At 50.4% G+C, this 18,483-nt stretch overlaps 1 protein-coding gene across 6 annotated transcripts in view; it reads right to left on the bottom strand.

Moving 5' to 3' along the window:
- Nucleotides 1-1,468: 1,468 nt before the first annotated feature.
- Nucleotides 1,469-18,483, bottom strand: part of RPS6KA2 (ribosomal protein S6 kinase A2) — a 347,615-nt gene continuing 330,600 nt past the window's right edge. For all 6 annotated transcript variants that reach the window (XM_072766322.1, XM_072766327.1, XM_072766333.1 and 3 more), the window contains 6 exons: nt 17,581-17,739; nt 15,682-15,843; nt 12,509-12,585; nt 10,453-10,570; nt 6,382-6,519; nt 1,469-4,887 (listed from right to left, as the gene is read on the bottom strand). In XM_072766322.1, coding sequence (XP_072622423.1) covers nt 4,762-4,887; nt 6,382-6,519; nt 10,453-10,570; nt 12,509-12,585; nt 15,682-15,843; nt 17,581-17,739 — 780 coding nt within the window. In that variant the 3' untranslated portion in view covers nt 1,469-4,761. The remainder of the gene's footprint in view (nt 4,888-6,381; nt 6,520-10,452; nt 10,571-12,508; nt 12,586-15,681; nt 15,844-17,580; nt 17,740-18,483) is intronic.

Genomic DNA, 18,483 nt, shown 5'->3' with positions numbered 1-18,483 from the left:
AGGTGACGTAGAGGCAGAGTTCAGGCTGCTTATCAGCTGACCCCGAAATAGGAAGAGTATCCTGTAGTATCGAGGGGCACCAATGTCACCTCAAGGGTCCTGGAAGTAGGAAAGGAGGAGAGGAGGTGGATGGGGTGAGAATATGGGGCTCGATCTCCTGTGACTGACTCTGAGGATGGAAGAAGAAGGGCCAGGAGCTCAAGAATGCAGGGCTCAGACTGTCCTTGAAGCCCCCGAAAAATGCAGTCCTAGTATATGTGCTGCCGAAGCTAGCACACCGAAAAATGCAGTCCTGCTGACACCTTGACTTTAGCCCCCAAACCTACCTGGGCCTTCTGACCTCCTAAGCTGTGACTTGAGGGATTGCCATCTCACACCACCAGGCGTGTGCCATGGGGTCTGTAACATGGGATGGGGGCACTGCTGGCTGCAGGCATTCCCCCCTGTAGCTGGGGGCAGCATGCATTTCCTCTTGGCTCTGGAATCCCTGGGAGCTTTCGACACCCCCACCTGTGCAGTGAGCCTGAAGGGTTTCTGGAAGAAATTTCCCACACTCTGCTGGGGGAGCAGCCCAGAAAATTGGTGGCAGAAAGGTGAATGTGTGTCTCTCACTCGTGGCCACTCAGGAACTGACCAAATGGGAAGAAATTAGGTTGGAGAGCTGAAGACCAAGTGTAGCTTCTTGTTTTATTTCTGTATAAAGAGGAGATGGGCATGAGGACGTCAGGTGGCCGTGCACAGAACGATACGGCAGGGATAGCCTCCAGCAGCCCACCCTGGGTCACCTGCTTCGCTGCCGACACACCATCCCCTGCCTCCTGCCAGTGCCCATCCCATCACGTGGCCTGGCGCCATGCAGAGTGCACACACATACACAGGAACATGCATGTACACCACACACACGTGCACATATGGAACCACACATATGCATACACACATGCGTGTACAAGGCACACACAAACACACAATACACACAGGTGCATGTACACATGTGCATACACACTCTACACAGGCCACATAAGATACACAATATACCACACATACACGTGTACATGTGTAACCACTCACATCCCACACATGCAGGTACACACAGGCACACAACACACACCACAGAGATGCTCGCATATGCTCACACCACTCATGTACACAGGAATATCCACATACTGCACAGGCATGCACGTGTGCACACACATGTTCATACGCTACACAATGCACATGTGCATGCATTCACACGCAAGCCACACATGCATGCAAAGCCCCAGCATGCCCACGCACACGCACACAGCTCTCGATGTGGAGTGGATGGCCGTGCTGTCCCAGCTTCCCTATGACGATGCCACCTTCCAGCAGCCCGAGGACAGAGCGAGGGACGAGGCGGGGGGGGGGGGGGGGAGTAAGATGCTTGTCTGCAGACTATCATTGGCAACAACACAGAAAGTCCAAAAATTATTGTTATCCTAGAAAAATATTACACTTCATAAAACCCATGTTTATTCCAAAAAAATCTATTCAGAAAGTCTGGAAAGCGTAATAAATATCTGTATAGTGGCCGCCCATCTCAAACATAAAATACAAAGCGTGAACATAAGAATGACCTGTAAACACAAATGCGGGCTTGTAAACAAAGTGCTGAGTCGGGGTCTGGGTGGAAAGCGGGCTCCCCGGGGGCGACGGCGGTGGCGAGTTCGAGTCTCCCACGTTCTTCCGAGCTCTGCGAAGCCGCGCTGGACGCTCCTCCAGTCTCCTCACCACCCAGGGGCCTGCGGTGTCCTTCTCCATTCTTGAATTTTAAGGACTCTTGGAGAGGTGAAGGGCGCCAAAACCATCGGGAAAGAAAAACAGAGTGCAAATCAAGTTCGTCATGTGCTTGAGAGGATCAGTCAGGCGTGAGGCAGAAGTCCCAACGTGCGGCTTTAGGGGTAACACCATTTATGAACAATACTGGCTAACATTAAGTACTATTATCACTGAAAACGCTGGACAGTCTTCCAAGCATCAACACACACGGAGTTAAAGTCACGGACAACCTGACCTAAGGACACAGGTGAAGTCTCACTCTTGCCCAAATTTGACTTGGGGGCGGCATGTGTGGGGGGCTCACCCGGATGGGGCGAGCCAGGTGTTTCCATCAAACAGGGGGGCGGGCGGGTGGGGAGGAGACCGCAGGGGGTTCCTTGGGGGGAGCTCCCGGGCTCGATTTTCTGATGACAAAGTCCGTGGACTATGATCCAGAGGGGGGTGGTTCCCTGTGTTTCCAGGGGCAGCAATCTGACTTTCCGGGCGCTCTGGCTGCTTGTGTGAAGCCACAGGGGTGCTCTGGGCTGGGGTAGGGGGTGGGGGTGGGGGGTGCCCTGCACTGGGGAAGCGAAACGAGAATAGCCCCTTCCTTCACCCAGGACTGCTGCTGAGGACGCACAGCCAGGCCGTGCCACTCAGGAATGGGCAGCTCAGTTTCAACTGTGATACTGACTTCTCTAGGCTGACTTTCTGGAAGGGTTTCAAGTATCACCGTGTTCTGAATCAGGTGAGAGAGCAGAGGTATTGTACAGACATTCAAGTAGACTTGGTTCAGCAGGGCAGGTGCCAGCGGTGTCTCTGCCGCCGCCACTGCACGCCGGCCCTTCGCCAAGGACACAGCATGGTGCCAGGTGAGCCCCAGGAGGCTCTGTGGCTCTCGGAGTGTGCAAGGTGGGGCTGCGTGCATGGGGGCACTGCAAAAGGTGAGGAGCAGAAGCCGTGGCGGAGAGCACAGGCTGGCCCCTCTCCCTGCCTGCTCCTGGGCTCCTTCCCGGGGGCCTGCAATACTCTGCACTCAGACTCTCCACGAACAAACCACCTGCCGGGTGGCACACCTGGGCCCTGTGAGTGCGGGGCAGAGCAGTGGCCCCATGGCAGACAGAAGGTACAATGACCTCTGTTGGTTCCCAGGAGGGCAAACCCGCGACCTAAGGGCTATCCAGTTTTTCCTAAGCTTCTACTAAGAGATAAAATAATTCAGACCTAAAGCAAAACTATTGTGAACCAAGGCTTTGTGGCTTTGGGGAGAAGGATTTTCTATTGAGAAAGTGTGAAAGATGCCTACGGAAGCTTTGTAGGAAACCGGCTCATGAACCTGCCCCCACCTTTACATCTGGGGGGAGAAAGGCTTACAGAATAATGAAAGCTTCTGAAATAAGTTTACATTTTAAGGTCTGAAAACAACTGGACCCAGCTAAGGAGTTTTAACAGAATGTGGCATGTTGCTTTTTTGTCTTTTTGAAGTGGTGTGGTTGGTTGAGATGGGGGATGAAGGGAACAAGGACTTATGTCTTCTTAGTGAGACCTGGCCGAGGACCACAGGTGCCCCGCACCCAGCCGAGGGCAGTGGGGCATCCTGGGCTGGCTTGGGGGCACCGGCGATGGGGCCGGCAGGAGGACACGGGGGGGGGGGGGGGCGGCACATGCGCTCTCTCCTCTGGCCTGGGCAGCGGCACTGAGGCTGTCCCGGTTTTATTTAAGGAGGAACACACAGGCCCCCCACCCAGGCACCGCGCCCACCGCTGTGCAAGTGTCCATCTCCCCTATGCACGCGCCCCCTCCCGTGGGCACGCATCCCTCCTGCGTGCACACACGCACCCCAAGGGAAACATTAAATGTCACTGCAACATCAGGTGAAAAACAGAAACACAAATGTAACACAAAAGCACAGCTTCTACAAAGTGCATCCCCACCCTGGGGAACCCATCTTTCAGCTCCCCTCTGGGCCCCAGGGGCAGCCGGACCTCCCGGCCCCCTCCTGGCTCCAGCAGGACCGAGCACGCCTAGAAGGGAGGAACAGAGCTCCGGGTGCCAATGCTCACGGATCTCCCGTGGGACAGAGAGGGAAGGCAAGCACAGCGAATCCACTGCTTTGGGAGAGCACAGAGCCTGACCTGGGGTCGCGGAGCCGGCTCAGGCCCAGTGCGTGCTCTTGCGCTGCTCTCTCTCTCTCTCTCTCTCTCTCAGAAGCTGGGGCGACCTTTCTTGGCTGGAGCCAGGGCAGGAACCTGGACCCCCAGCCCCACAGCCCCAGCCATGGAGGGACAAGGACACAGGGTGGGGGACACAGGCCGTGGCTGGCTTGTCCCCAGGGGCATGCGGATTTTATGAGAGGAGGTTCCCACGGCAAAGGTGACACCTGCTAGTCCTGGGCTCTTCCCTCATTTGGGTCTGTGACCCTGAGAGAACACCCAGCACCTCAATCAGAGAGGAAGGGCGATGGATGAGGGCTCTTTGGATCATTTGGAGGGGACCTGGCATCTACTCCTGGGTGCCATCCGCAGACCCCATCATTCTGGCCACCCCAGAACCGCAGAGGCCAGCCCCTCCTGGGAGGCTGTGCCATGAAGGGTCAGTGCGCCGCCCACCCTAATAACTAGGACGCGTGTGCGGAAATCTGACCCAGTTACTGGCTTTATCATTGGAAAAAATATCTCTCTATATAAATATAAGCCATGATCGTAAAAGACCTCCAGAGTCTGAAGGAACCCTACAGGCCTTGGGCATGGTGGTGTGCACTGCAATGAGCCCGTCTGGCTTTGCTCGGGGTAAGGAGGCGGCGAGGTTGGCACAGCGAGGCGTTGGGAGGTCACCGGTCTGGATCCGATCCAGGCTGAACAAGAAAACGTGGAATGAGCGGAGGCAGCCGAGCCTTGCGGTCGGGCAGTGGTCACCCCGGCGGTGCCCGAGACAGGGGCCCAGGCTGGCACCGAGGACCCAGGATGCTCTGCGGGGCCTGCTCCACTATAGCCTGGTGGACGTGAGTCTCTTCATGCCCCTGCGCTGAGCCAGGTTGGACGACAGCACCGGCTCCAGCCGCGGGGCCTGCGGAGTTCTGTTCAGAGCAAAGTAGGTGGCGGCCATGGCACCCTGCAGAGGGAAGGGAGAGGGCAGGTGACTGGGGCGCCCACCCAGTCCTGAGCGGGGACCTCTCCCAGCCATAGTCTCTGGCGTGCAGCGGGGAGGTACCTCGTCCTGCGGGCCCCGGGGCGAGGAGTGCCATGAGCTCACCATGCCCAGAATGCTCTGGGGCCTCATAAATGACAGTACTTTCGTTCTACTACCGTGTCCCTCTACATCCCACACCAGCCTTCAGTTGTGCTTATAACTTGGGGTATTTCAGATCTGCATGGAGCCTCAGGATGAGGTCGCAGGACCCGTGCCCTGTGGTGCGTTGCCACACTATCTGGATTTTAGAGGACCGGTTTTACCCTCAAAGGACTGACCCTAAGACCTGGGAATGGTGCCGCTTCAGTCCTTCCGCACAAAGCTCCAAGCATGTGAGGCAAAACCCACTTGTTCCCATGGTGTAGACCCCCCAGTCCTCGGGATGTCTGTCAATCTGTCTGGATTGTATAGTAGGATGCCAGTGTATCACGACTGAGGTGGCCAGAAACCATCGCCTTGCCATCGTTAGGTCTGATGACACCTGGCTTCAGCGACTCTATTAATACTTGTACTGCAAGGTCAGAAATTGCAAAGCTGGGATCACCAGATGGCAAGGGTCTACCCAGAGATCCATTAATTTAATGGGCAGCTCTTCTGTAGGTTAAGACCTATTGATTCCTGGGATCATCGATGCTGCTGCGTCCTGATCTTTGTTCCCTCTGCAGGATCCCAGGGTGTCAGGATGCACTAGTTTAAGAGGTGTCGCTGGATGGTACATTGCCTGAGCTCTGGGACATGTCTCAGGAAAACTAAGTAAGGCAGTGGTGGCTTAGGGTAGGGGATGGCAGACCGGAGCCCTCAGCCCAGCCCAGTGCCCCTGCTCCTGGAGACACACTTTAACTGTGTCACAGCAGCACCTGGCCACTTGCATATTATCTGGAGGTGTGTCTGTGCTACAAGAGGAGATTCAAGGAGCAGTGACCGAGATCACTGCTCGGGAAGCCCACAGCGTTTACAGTCTGGCTTTTACAGAGACGTCTGTAGACCTCTGCTCTAGAACGGAGGGCTTTGGATCCCTGACACATGCAGGACTCCCTCCACCTCTCTCTCTCTCCCTCTCTCACTGCCTCCTTCTCTGCCACTCTCCAACCCCAACTGTCTGTCTGTCTCTGTCTTCTTCTATGTCTGTCTCTGTTCCACACGCATGCATGTGCGTGCGCGCGCACACACACACACACACACAAAGCTTCAATTGTTAACAGATGTTGTAACTCATTCAGAGTTTTGTGTGTGATTGCTTGCATGGGAAGAAATGTGTAAAAGCAAATAAATTAGGGGGATACCCATTCCTGCCTCTTACTGGTTCCCTATCTGGTTCCTACACTGTGATTTCTTTAGGTTAATTGGAAAGAGATCACGGCAACTTTCCTGCCCGCCCCCCTGCACCATCTTGCTCTCATGATGACACGTCCGCACCTTCACCAGGTGGACATCTTGTCGGCTGAGCTGGTTTTGCGACAGGTACTCTCTGTTCACAATCCACGGGTGTTTTAGGACTTGAACTGCCGTCAGGCGCTGATGAGGATCCACATGGAGCATCTTGGACACGACGTCCTATGAGGGAAGACAACAGAAGCTGGTTCAAAGAGTCTCCTGAATAACATTCCTTCATTCCCTCTCATGGCAAAACCTCACCACTCTTCTGACTGATTCTCTGCATTTTGGGGTCAAATGTTTACTTTCAGCTTTAAAAGTAAGTGAATGATTTTTGAATTTTAATTATCATCGCCTTGGTGGCTCACTCCAGGCTTTTATTGTATTAAAGATCTTACATGTAAAGAGAAATTGAATATAGAAATGTTGAATGGTGCATGTAATTTACTGAACTGCTACTTTAGTAAAAATGCTATCCTTCCAAATGGAGAAACTAAGTCACGACTGTCCCACAGACACAAACCAGTTATGACAATGGATGTAGTGACATTTTTGTTAGCACTGCCCACAAACATTTGCTACGAATCATCATCAGCCACTACGAGCTGTCCATCTGTAACCACTACGTGGGTCAAATGGCTAATGTCCAACAGGGTGATTTTCTTTTTTTTTTTTTTTAAGATTTTTTTTAAAGGTTTTATTTATTCATTCATGAGAGACACAACACACACAAAGAGACAGAAACACAGAGGGAGAAGCAGGCTCTCTGGAGGGACCCCATATGGGACTCGATCCCAGGACCCCGGGATCACACCCTGAGCCTAAGGCAGACGCTCAAACACTGAGCCAGCCACCTAGGTGCCCCAGGGTGATTTTCTTATTTGAGTCTAACATAATAACAATAAAGAATCCTACAGCTGGCTCAAAGACAAAGCTCCACCTCACATATTCACACATTGCACTACACGTATTTGCATGTGCGCGCGCACACACACACATACACAATTATAACCGTGATCTGCATCTGCATGGCAATTATGACGCTGTCTGCACATGCGTGATGCACCTGTTTTCAAGAGCCATCGGGCTTGTCCTTGAAGGAAAGAGAGCCAATATCACTGTCCCTGTTTTGCAGAAGACGTTGACATTGATAGTGATCAAACGAGTGGCCAAGGAAGAGCCATGATGAGAATACATGCCTTCCTGCTCGCTTGCCCACCTTTCCCTGGTATTCCCACAACATTTCACAGGGAAATAAGGGAGTTAGTGTCTGTACATAGTATGACGATGGCGGACTTGACAGAATTTCTGGTCATAAACCACAACAGAGAAATACTATAGACTAATCCAATATCCTTTTTAAAATAAAGAAATCCAGGATGCCTGGGTGGCTCAGCGGTTGAGCATCTGTCTTCAGCTCAGGGTGTGATCCCGGGATCCAGGATCAAGTCCCACGTCGGGCTCCCTGCATGGAGCCTGCTTCTCCCTCTGCCTGTGTCTCTGCCTCTCTCTCTGTGCCTCTCAACAATAAATAAATAAAATCTTAAAAAAATAAAATAAAGAAATCCAATGCCTTTTAATGTTTGGTAGCACTGATCTTGGTAACTTCTTGAAACAAATACCCCCTGGAAGCAGTATGGTTCCCATTTTCCCATTTCCAGGTGTAAAGCTGAAAGCAGAGAGACCTGTATTGTTTGCTCAAGATCTCACAGTAAAGCAATGTTTCTAGGCGGCACATGCAGAATGTGCAGTGACAACCCCATGGATCCACAGGCTGTGTCTGATTTTGGAGGACTGGAGGTTTTGTCATACGTTTGGTGAACACAGAGAGGGGAAAAGGCACGGGGCAGGTGAGGCTGAAGATATGGTGCTGACGGGGCAGGAAGAAGTCGTCAAGGTCCCAGGAGGCAGTGAAGCCCTCTGCCGGCAGCAGCAATCCTGATACTTGACTACTTTCCTGACACCTTCCTCCTGGCCCCCACTCCCACTTCTAAGGTCACCTCACAAAGAAATGTGGTTTATGGCCAGAAAATTGGATGGTGGGTCTCATCCAATCCAGCACCTGAGTCCTGGTCTATACTCATTTGAGACTGAGTGGGTGGATGGCAACACTGGGAGTGTCAGGGTCTGACACACGGGAAGTGCTCACTAAATGCCAGCTGCCTTCTCTGCCATCACCTCTGTCATGACCTCCATCATCACCTCTGTACCTCCTCCACCAACCCCTCTGTTATCTCTTCCACCATCTCTTCTACTATCATCTCTATCTTCTCCGTCATGCCCTCTGTCATATCCTCCATCATTTTCTCTACTGTCTCTTCCATATCTTTTCTATCATCTTCTCTACCATACCCTCTGCTATCTCCTCCACCATCTTCTCCACCAACACCTCTAACATGATCTCCATTATCACTTCCACCATCACCTCTGCCACCTCCTCCACCATCCTCTGCCTTCTCCTCCATCATCTTCTCCATCATCACTTCCACCATCACCTCCAGGGTCATCTCCACTATCTCTACCATCACCTCAACTATCATGTCTACCATCTTCTCCCTCATTCCCTCTGCCACCTCCTACACCATCTTGTACAGCATCCCCTCTACCATCATCTCCATTAACACTTTTACCATCACCTCCACCATCTCCTCCACCATCTCTTCTACCATCACCTCCACCATCATCTCTATCATCTCCCTTTGCCATCTGCTCCATCATCTTCTCTACCATCTCTTCCACCATCCCCTCTGCTATTTCTGTATGAGGTCACACAATGATGATGATGGCGGCACTAGATTCAGAACCCTAGATGGTCTACTCCTCTGTCACATTTTATAGTAACACAGGAAATAGACTGTTGATGCTGCTTCATATTAGTGGTTATGTTATCATTTACTATTTAACTAGAGAGGAATTGATGATCTCAACTGAAAAAGATTAAGTCTGATGTTTCTTTAAACAAAGTTTGTCACAGATAGTGAAGCACAGGGAAGCCTCACTGCCAAGTGTTTCTCTTTTTTTAAAGATTTTACTTATATATTCATGAGAAATGCACACACACAGAGGTAGAGACATAGACAGAGGGAGAAGCATACTCCTCGTAGGGAGCCCAATGTGGGACTTGATCCCTGGACCCAGGATCATGCCTTGAGCCAAAGGCAGACACTCAACTGCTGAGCCACCCGGGCATCCCACAAAGTGTTTTAAAGTAACATAAATACACCTCTGTTCCAGAGTTCTCCTTGATCCATCTGTGATCATTCAGGGCACTCAGTTTGCAACATCATTAAAAGTGTGATGGTTAATTTTATGTGTCAACTTGGCAAAGCCACAGTCTCCAGTGTGTGGCCAAACACCAGTCCAGATGTGGCTGTGAAAGTTTTATTTAGAGGAGATTCACATTGAAATCAGTCAACTTGGAGGAAAGCAGACGACCCTCCATGATGTTGGTGGTCTCATCCAATCAGTTGGAAGCCTTAAGATAAAAAAGACTGAGGTTTCCCGAGAAAAAGGGAAGTCTGCCAGCAATGGGCTTTGAACTCAAGCTACAATGCCACTCTTCCCTGAGTTTGCCACCCACTGACCTATTCTGTAGATGTTACACTCATCAGCTTCCACAGTCTCGTGAACTGATTCTTTTTTTTTTTTAAATTTCATTTATTTATTCATGAGAGACACAGAGAGAGAGGGGGGCAGAGACACAGGCAGAGGGAGAAGCAGGCTCCATACAGGGAGCCCAACGTGGGACTCGATCTAGGTCTCCAGGATCAGGCCCTGGGCTGAAGGCGGTGCTAAATCACTGAGCCACCAGGCTGCCCTCGTGAACTGATTCTTAAAAATAAATCTTTCTCTCTCTGTATCTATCCACATCCTATTGGTTCTGTTTCTCTGGGGAACCCCAGTATATCAAGACTGTAGAAAATGTGAAAAGTGCTATAAGAATAGTTTTGCAAAAAAAAAATTTTTTTTAAATTGAGAAACTAAAAAAAAAAAATCTATGAGATAAAATACCCGAGTTATTTATATGAAAGGCATCCTCTAGCTTCCTCACAAATACAATGGTTAATACTGAATCTCCACACCTGAGAAGCAAAAGTGCTTGGAAACACTCACCTTTGCAGCATCGGAGATTGAGTCCCAGTTCCCCCCAGAAAGGGCATACTTCCCACTGCCAATCCGAGCCAAAATCTCCTCAGGAGTATCATCTGGTCCATTTGCAAACGGAGTAAATCTGCACAATGAGAGAATGCATGGTTACAAGCTCTCATTTTATGACCTACAGTAAAGTTTACAGCTTGATATTACCTCTCTTTTTGTTGTTGTTTGTTTTTTTCTTTTAAGTAGGCTCCGTGCTTAATGTGGAGCCCAATGTGGGGCTTGAACTCAAACCTGAGATCAAAACCTGAGCAAGATCAAGAGCTGGACACTCAACCGACTGATCCACCCAGGTCCCCCTGCCTCTTTGCTGTTAAAAATAATAGCTCTTTCTTTGCCACTGTGCTCCAAATCCAGGATTTATGGGAATGTGTCACTTATTTCTTATTCTTTGTCCATCTTCTTTACTTGGTCAATGCTGTATGTCAATAAGGCAAGTGTACAAAACTCTGGGGATCCAAACATGAACATCCTTGGACTGTTTCTGGCTTCCCTGGGACAGTGTATGATAGTGGTTTGCCCAGTCATTTGGTTTCCACAGTGAGACTGTGGTATAATGGAGGAGAGCCTGAGATTTGAAGTCTGAGAGACCCACCAATAATTGGTTGATCTATTACCAACTCTGGTTCTCTGACAAATTAATTTTTTTAAATTTTTTTTATTGATTTATGATAGTCACAGAGAGAGAGACAGAGAGAGAGAGAGAGGCAGAGACATAGGCAGAGGGAGAAGCAGGCTCCATGCACCGGGAGCCCGACGTGGGATTCGATCCCGGGTCTCCAGGATCGTGCCCTAGGCCAAAGGCAGGCGCCAAACCGCTGCACCACCCAGGGATCCCCCTGACAAATTAATTTTTTAAGACTCAATTGCAAAATGGATGGAATAATGCACCCACAGGGATCTATATGGAGACATATAAGATGCCATCTGCATTTGCCCTACTGTGAGTTATCCTGTCACCTCCCAACATAAATCATGGCATGTCGATACATGCCTTCCTAGAAAAGGAATCCTATGCGATCCTCACGGCACTTCTTTAGTAGCAAAATTTGTGATCTGAGGTTTCTGCACAGACAACGTGAGTATCAGAAGAATCACAGGGCAATCTAATGGTGTGACGTCAGGAAGGGCCGAGACGCCTTCCCTGCTACTGTGTCCTCAAGGCCCAGCCCCAGGCTCACGTGTCTGTGTTCTTTCACTACAGACACTAATCTTCACTTACTACAAGATGCCTCATTACAGCCATAGAGAAAGCTGGCTTCTCTCATTAATTCTTGTGAGGGCATTTGCCCATTTTGCTCCAGTGAGCAGTACTGGATGGTCTAGAACTCCTTTTTCCTTCTATGCAAGTCCTTAATAAACTTAAAAACATAGGTCCCTGTGGGTTTCATAGGATCCTAGACCTTTAAGGCTGGAAGCCACAAAGTGTCTTCTCCTCCTTCAAAAGTGAGGAAAATGAGCCAATAAAGGTCAAGAAGTTCAGCCCAGAAGCGGAGCTGGGGAGGAGCAGACCTCAGATTGGGAGCAGATGTGCACACAGCACACCCAACCCTCCAGCTGTACCACACCACTGGCCGTCTCATCTGATGGCCACAGAAGACAGTCACCTGCCTTCACCTGGCTGCCTTCCTTGAGGTGCTGTTTGACCAGGAAGCTTTCACGAGTGCTTCTTAACTCAAGAGGATGTTTTTAAGAGATATCTTAAGGGGGGGGGGGGGGCATGATGCCAGGGAGAATGTGGACATGTGCTCAGAGGCTTGGGTTTTTTGTGGATGAGCTAAAGTCTGTGTTCCAGTTTCCTAATTCTGGAGACATATTTTGAAGAAAGCACACGGCCAACTTTCTTAATCCTGGTCCCTAGCTGTCCTGAAAGGGCTAAGGAAGTGTTTACCCAAGACCTGGGAGGGGGGTGGGTCCCCACCCTTGCACCAGGGCAGGGCTGAGACACCTGCCCGATGATGTCTCAGGCAACCATGCCTTCGTGTGCTGACACCTATGGGACGGTGTGCATTACCCTGCCAGCATGGTGTATAAGAGGGTCCCCAAACTCCAGATGTCACATGCTGCATCGTAGCCTTGCCGCTTCAGGACCTGGAGGGGGGAAAGCAGACAACAGATGAGCAACAGATGAGCACTTGGTGAAGAAAGTTCGAGTTCACCATGTGTTGTTTTGATGAGACCATGAGCCGGGCCAGTGGGAACGGGGGACAATGTTTATTAACACAAAGTCAACTGTGATGCCCTATAGTAGGATTCCCCCAAAGATCAGTGCACACGTTGGAACAACAGCTTTTGCTAGATATGTGACAGATAGCTTGGAATCACTTAATTTTCAAGGCAGAATTTAAAAAAAATTATGGCAAAGTCTACATAGCATAAAATTTACCAACTTAATCAGTTTTAGGAGCACAGTTCAGTTACTCAACCATCCCCACCATCCGTCTCCAGAACTCTTTCCTCTTGCAAAACTAAAACTGTCGCATTACATGGTCACTCCCCACGTCCCTCCTGCAGCCCCTGGCTTCCACCCCCTCCTTCCATCTCTATGGATTTGACTGCTTTAGGGACCTCACATGAATTAATAATATAGTAATCATGCTTCTTTGTCTTGCTTATCAAACATAACATAATGTTCTCAAGGCTCAACCATGTTGTACGTGGGACATAATTTCTTTCCTTTGTAAGGCTAACACTCCATTGTATGAATGCACCACATTTCGTTCTTCCATTCAGCTGTTGACAGACACGTGGGTTGCTTCCACCTTTTGGCTGTTGTGAATAATGCTGCTTTGCACGTGGGTGGGCAAATGTTTGTTCTTGTCTCTGCTTTCAATTCCATTGGGTATTGGCATTACTGCATCACATGGTAATCCCATGTTTAGCTTTCTGAGGAATAGAAGAATTTTCATGTGTCCCAGGATTACATACTTCAAGGGAGAGCAATCCTCTGATATATTTACAGTTGAATAACAATAAAGAAAGCAGCATAAAGACTCCTGGATACTGGATTTAGCTTTACTGGATTTAGGCAGGAGAACTGTGTTTAATTTTCTGAGACACAAGGACAAAGATCCCAGCATACTGTCTTTGTATCACTGACGCTGATGTTGTGCACTGTGGCGGCAGCGTGGTAGGTGGTCAGCCAACACAGGAAAATTAGCTGAATGTCCACTGTTGAAGCCCATGTGTCACTAGAGGAGTGACCTTCAAAAGTCACTTGAACGCATTGAACCTGTTTTTTTTTTTTTTTTTTAAAGATTTTATTTATTTATTCTTGAGAGATAGAAGGAGACACAGAGCCAGAGACACAGGCAGAGGGAGAAGCAGGCTCCATGCACCGGGAGCCCGACGTGGGATTCGATCCCGGGTCTCCAGGATCGCGCCCTGGGCCAAAGGCAGGCGCCAAACCGCTGCGCCACCCAGGGATCCCCCCGTTTTTTTTTTTTTAATCCATTAAGTGTGATGTCTAGCATCTACATTGTGTACTTCATGTGGCATATGATGGAAAAAGTAAAAAATATTGGTAAGAGTGCTTTGTAAATGATAAAGTAATGTACTGATTTATTTTATAATTGCTAAAATAATATTATTAATATTACTAATGATCAAATAAGGCAATAACAGAGGCCTATAAGCAGATTATTTTAAAGGGGGCCATAGGTAACATCTGGGTAACCTAAAAGTGGCCTCGCAGCTTACCTGTGTAGGCTCCATGCCCAGCTGTATCTCGTTTCAGCACCCTGCTGTCTTCCTCATGACCACTGGCGGGGGCTACCTCACAGCTTACAGGCCCACTATGCTGTACCAGCGTGCTTTTTTTCTTCTTTCTTCTTCTTCTTCTTCTTCTTCTTCTTCTTCTTCTTCTTCTTCTTCTTCTTCTTCTTCTTCTTCTTTTTTTTTAAAGCAGGCACAAGGGATGCCTGGGTGGCTCAGTGGTTGAACATCTGCCTTTGGCTCAGGGCATGATCCTGGATCGAGTCCCACATTGGGATCCCTGCATGGAGCCTGATTCTCCCTCTGCCTGTGTCTCTGCCTCTATCTCTATGTATCTCATGAATAAATACATAAAATCTTAAAAAAAAAAATAAAGTAGGCTCCATGCTCAGCATGGAGCCCAACGTGGGGCTCGAACTCATGACCCTGAGATCACGATCTAAGCTGAGATCAAGTTGAACACCTTTCTCTTAGGACTTGCTGTGTGATTATTGGGCCCTCACCAGGGTGGTTGTGGTCCAGTTTCACCAATAGCTAGAAGGATCCACACAGAGTCCAATGTCTGTTTTCCTTCCTGACCCCTCATCTCACCAGCCACGAGCCTGTCCAGTCCTACGAGCCTCTTGGATTTTGTTGATTACTTAAAACATGAAATTGGGTTTGTCTTCATAAATGTATCAGTGACTTCAGAACCTAACAAAACCATCCCCAGGGAGCCTGGGACAAGTGTACAAGATTCTTGGAGTCTTGCGATGTGGGCCTAGAACCCTCACCTGCAGATCACTATGGGGCTTCTTATTAAATCCCATAGCATTTGGGGATCCTGGGTGGCTTAGTCAGTGAAGCGTCCGCCTTTGGCTCAGGTCATGATCTCAGGATCCTGGGATGGAGCCCCACATCAGGCTCCCTGCTCAGTGGGGAGTCTGCTTCTCCCACTCCTTCTGCCTTCTGCTCCCCCTGCTTGTGTCCCTCTCTCTCTCTTTCTCTCTCACTCTCAAATAAATAAATAAAATCTAAAAAAAAAAAAATCCCACAGTACTGGCTTGCTTCTACAGTGGAAATCAGTGTGGAGCAGAACTCTGGTACAAGAAGGATCCACAAACACAGTCACCCCGTCTGTGCAATTGTAGGTAGATTTCTAATCACAAGTGACATAGGTGACCTGTTAGCTTCCCTCTGGGTGGCATGAAAGACTACCTGTGTTATTTCTCAGTAACTCCTGGCAAATACGGGGATCTGACCCAAATGGTCTACAATTTTATTTAAAAACATCACCATCAATAATTTTACAAATAGGAAAATAAAATGAGAAAATAACTGTGTTTGAGCAAGTTCAGTGGCTGGTTCTTTTCGGACTCATTTCTATGCGCTAACATCACTGCTGAACTAAATCAAGGCGGCTCCAATGAATTAAACAATCCACCCCTTCCCTTGAGGTAGGAGAGGGCTTATCTGCCGCCTCAGATGTCTTACCTCCGGGGCAACGAAGTTTGCCGTGTAGCAGGGTGTCATCAACAGTCCGTTCTCAGCTCGGAGCTGCTTGGCAAACCCAAAGTCACAGATTCGGATGGATTCAGGGTTTCCAGACTCATCCATATACAGTATATTACTCGGCTTCAGGTCTCGATGAACCACCTGGAAAGGCAGCAGGTCCAGGTTGGAGCAGGGAAGGGAGAGGGGGATGCTTTCAGAAGATAAAGGTGGTTTTGTTGAAATAGAGATTCTGAGCATGTCCTGCATCTGGAAGCGTCAGCCTGGATGCTATATCCTTTAGGGGCCAGTCTTCCCTTCTCTCTTTCTCTCGCACTGACACTCATGTAAGTGAGTAAGCAGCTACCCCAAGTGAAATAATTACATACAGGGAAACGGTGCACTGAGTTCAGGTGATGAGCATAAAAAGATTTCTAGAAATGAGTGTTTACGGTGTGCCTACGATGCTCCAGCATGGTGAGGGGCTGGGCTCAGCACACAGCGAGGCAGACACGGAGCCTCCATCGTGGGGCATGTGACCAGTGCACAGGGCTCAAGCGATCCCTGGGAGCCCTATAGTTGCATGCACCTGGGCTGATGGAGGTGCAGGGTGCTCCACGCATGAGGGACAGGGTCAGAGAAAGCTGTCCTGACACCTCAAGGCAAAGCAGCTATTGGGGGCACACAGCAATTTCTTCTGAAGGGGACAGAGTACGATTGTAAGCACACACATGTGCCCTCCCACATCCTGGAACCTGCTCATCTCCACTGTCCTGTTAAAACCCAGGGAGAGGAGGTAGGAAGGAAGGTGAGCGGATGCACATGGGCACCCAGCTTGGTTTACAGAGGCCTCTAAGGCAGGGGAGCAGGAGAGTTTTGGGGCCAGGTCCATTACCTCTTTCATTAAATAGAAGCCAATCTAGAAAAACCACCATCATCATCCAAAAGGTTTTCCCTAGGGACGCCTGGGTGATTTAGCAGTTAAGTGTCTGCCTTCAGCCCAGTGCAAGATCCCGGGGTCCTGGGATCGAGTCCCACATGGGGCTCCCTGCATGGAGCCTTTTTCTCCCTCTGCCTGTGTCTCTGCCTCTCTTTGTGTCTCTCATGAATAAATAAATCAAAAACAAAACAAAACAAAAGGTTTCTCCTAAAGTGACTGTTCTGGGAAGGTGCTTCACACTCACAGACCACTGGGTGGCCACAGAAAGGGCCTGTGGTGCGGCCCTGCAGGGACATCCTCCTAGTTGGAGCTGACTGCATCTTAACCCTGATGGACCATACATGCAGAGCTGCCCAGGGAAGCACCGCCTGCTTCACGGGAGGTGCTGAGAGACTGGGACCAGAGACAAGGCATGGGACCTCACGGCCTGCTCCCTGTGGGCCACCTGGGGCCAAGAGAATCAGGTCTGGGAGCAGAGAGCCAGGCTGGAGCCCGGGTTGTGTCACACACTTGTGTGCAATCAGCCCTGAGCGAGATCCCTAACCTTTCTCGGCTCTAGTCTCCCAGTCTGTAAATGAGTCTCCCAGAGCCTAGGACTACATAAAGGACGGCACGGAGCAGTGCCTGGAACCTGATGAGGGCCGTGGGAAAGCCAGCTCTCTCCGCCACTGCCATCTGCAGCATTCCTCTGTGTTGATTAAAGAGTTTGGTCTTAAATAGAGCAGGTGCTAAAAACTCCAACACTTCCCTTATCGAGCCCAAATATTTTCTCTCTAGACCTGGACCAGGTAAACCTAATTTCCGTAGCTAGCTCCCGGGCACACTATGAGGGAGATGATCTCAGCCACGGGAGGGGCAGTTGTGATATGGAGGGAAGCCGGGGACAACTGGGGTTCCCGGCTCTGGAGCGCATGAACGCAGCCCGTGGGCCACAGGCTGCTCTGGGGGCGCGGCGGGCTCACCCCCTGGGAGTGGAGGTAGTCCATGGTCTTGGTAATGGTGCGCAGCACGTCGCTGGCCTCCCGCTCCGAGAAGTAGCGCTGCCGGAGGATGCGGTCCAGGAGCTCTCCGCCGCGCATCAGCTCCATCACCAGGTACACGAACTTCCCGTCGTCGTAGACCTGGTGGGGGGTGAGGGACACGCAGTCACCGTGGCCGCCCCTTGCCCGCCGTGGGGGCAGAAGGGCAGCCCTGGGAGGGGCACAGGCTGGTGCAGAGGCCCGGGGCTCAGTGCCCCCTCCCGGTGTAAAAACAAGGCTCTGGGTGAAAAGAAGTGAATGAGTGTGGATGGCCGTTCCAGTCACAACCCGACGGGGCTCTTAGAGAAAACCAGCTTGCAGAATCTGCTGCAAAGCAGGGGATGAGTCAGCGAGGCCAGGAGCTTGCAAGGGTGGGATTTTAGCTGAAACAAATCATCCCGATTCGGCCCCCTCTTGGCCGTGGAGACACTTAGAGGTGGGGCTGGGCTGTGCGCAGAGCACCGTGCTGCCACCGTGGTTTCTCCAGAGCAGGGCGCTTCAGCCTTCGGTGTGCTCCCCCCTGGAGGGGGTCTCGTTAGCAGGCAGTGACCTGTCCAGCAGCCCCCAGGGGCCCTCCCTGCCGTGGCACAGTGGACGAGACTCGGAGCATCTGGAGCCCAGTCCAGGCAGGGAAGCGAGGTAGAGGCAGGCAGGACCTGCCACATTGCAGCCAAGCTTTTGTCTCAGAGAAGCAATGGAACTAGAGCTTTGTTACACCACCTTCACTCTCATGAACTTAAAAAAAAAAAAAAACCAACAGCCCCCCAACCCCTCTGCTCTGGCTCTTTTCATGACACGCTTATGTGGGCACCTGTCGCCCTGCCCATCGGTGCCCAGGCACCAGAA

The sequence above is a fragment of the Vulpes vulpes genome, chromosome 1 (assembly GCF_048418805.1).
Source record: "Vulpes vulpes isolate BD-2025 chromosome 1, VulVul3, whole genome shotgun sequence".
Classification (NCBI taxonomy): Eukaryota; Metazoa; Chordata; class Mammalia; order Carnivora; family Canidae; genus Vulpes; species Vulpes vulpes.
This window is presented reverse-complemented; position numbering and strand designations above follow the sequence as displayed.